General features: G+C 59.5%; 1 protein-coding gene across 1 annotated transcript in view; it reads right to left on the bottom strand.

The window, feature by feature from the left end:
* Positions 1-243, bottom strand: part of LOC105516897 (ankyrin repeat domain-containing protein 26-like) — a gene marked incomplete at its 3' end in the record, with an annotated part of 21,068 nt that extends 20,825 nt beyond the window's left edge. Inside the window, exon 1 of the mRNA XM_011949244.1 lies at positions 20-243. Within this exon, the coding sequence (XP_011804634.1) occupies positions 20-243 (224 nt within the window). The remainder of the gene's footprint in view (positions 1-19) is intronic.
* Positions 244-568: the final 325 nt, after the last annotated feature.

Raw genomic sequence — 568 nt, 5'->3', positions numbered from 1 at the left:
GGCCGGGCTTCAGAGACACCTCATGTCTCTCTCGGCTCTTAACGGCCCCCGGAGCCCAACACAGCAAGTCAGCCCCGGCTGGCCGCGGCCTCCCAAAGGAAACTCCGCGGTTTCCAATCTCTCCCTCCGGGTTATCAAGAAAGCGATGCCCCCGCTAGACACAAGTGCGCATGCGCGCCTCTGACTGCGAGGTCCATGCGCGTGCGCAAGAATGCCCAGTGGCCCAGGGTGCTCCGTGCGCATGTGCAAGGCCAGGCCTCGCAAATCTCGGCGGCTGTTTGGGAGGAGCCTTGCGTTGCTGTCAATTCAAACATTGTTCCATTCAAACAAATGTCAGTGGGAGTTTGGCTGAATGTTCAGGAGGTTTGCGAAAAGAAGCCTCGCGCCTATGGGAAGCAGCCTTTACGCATGACTGGGACTGGAGTAGCGTGGAGTTTTAAGATGCTGAAGGCAGGGCCGGGCGCGGTGGCTCAAGCCTGTAATCCCAGCACTTTGGGAGGCCGAGACGGGCGGATCACGAGGTCAGGAGATCGAGACCATCCTGGCTAACACGGTGAAACCCCGTCTC

This window comes from Colobus angolensis, unplaced genomic scaffold (genome assembly GCF_000951035.1).
Source record: "Colobus angolensis palliatus isolate OR3802 unplaced genomic scaffold, Cang.pa_1.0 Scaffold293, whole genome shotgun sequence".
NCBI lineage: Eukaryota > Metazoa > Chordata > Mammalia > Primates > Cercopithecidae > Colobus > Colobus angolensis.
The sequence above is the reverse complement of the archived record's forward strand: the minus strand, read 5'-3'. Positions and strand labels throughout refer to the sequence as shown.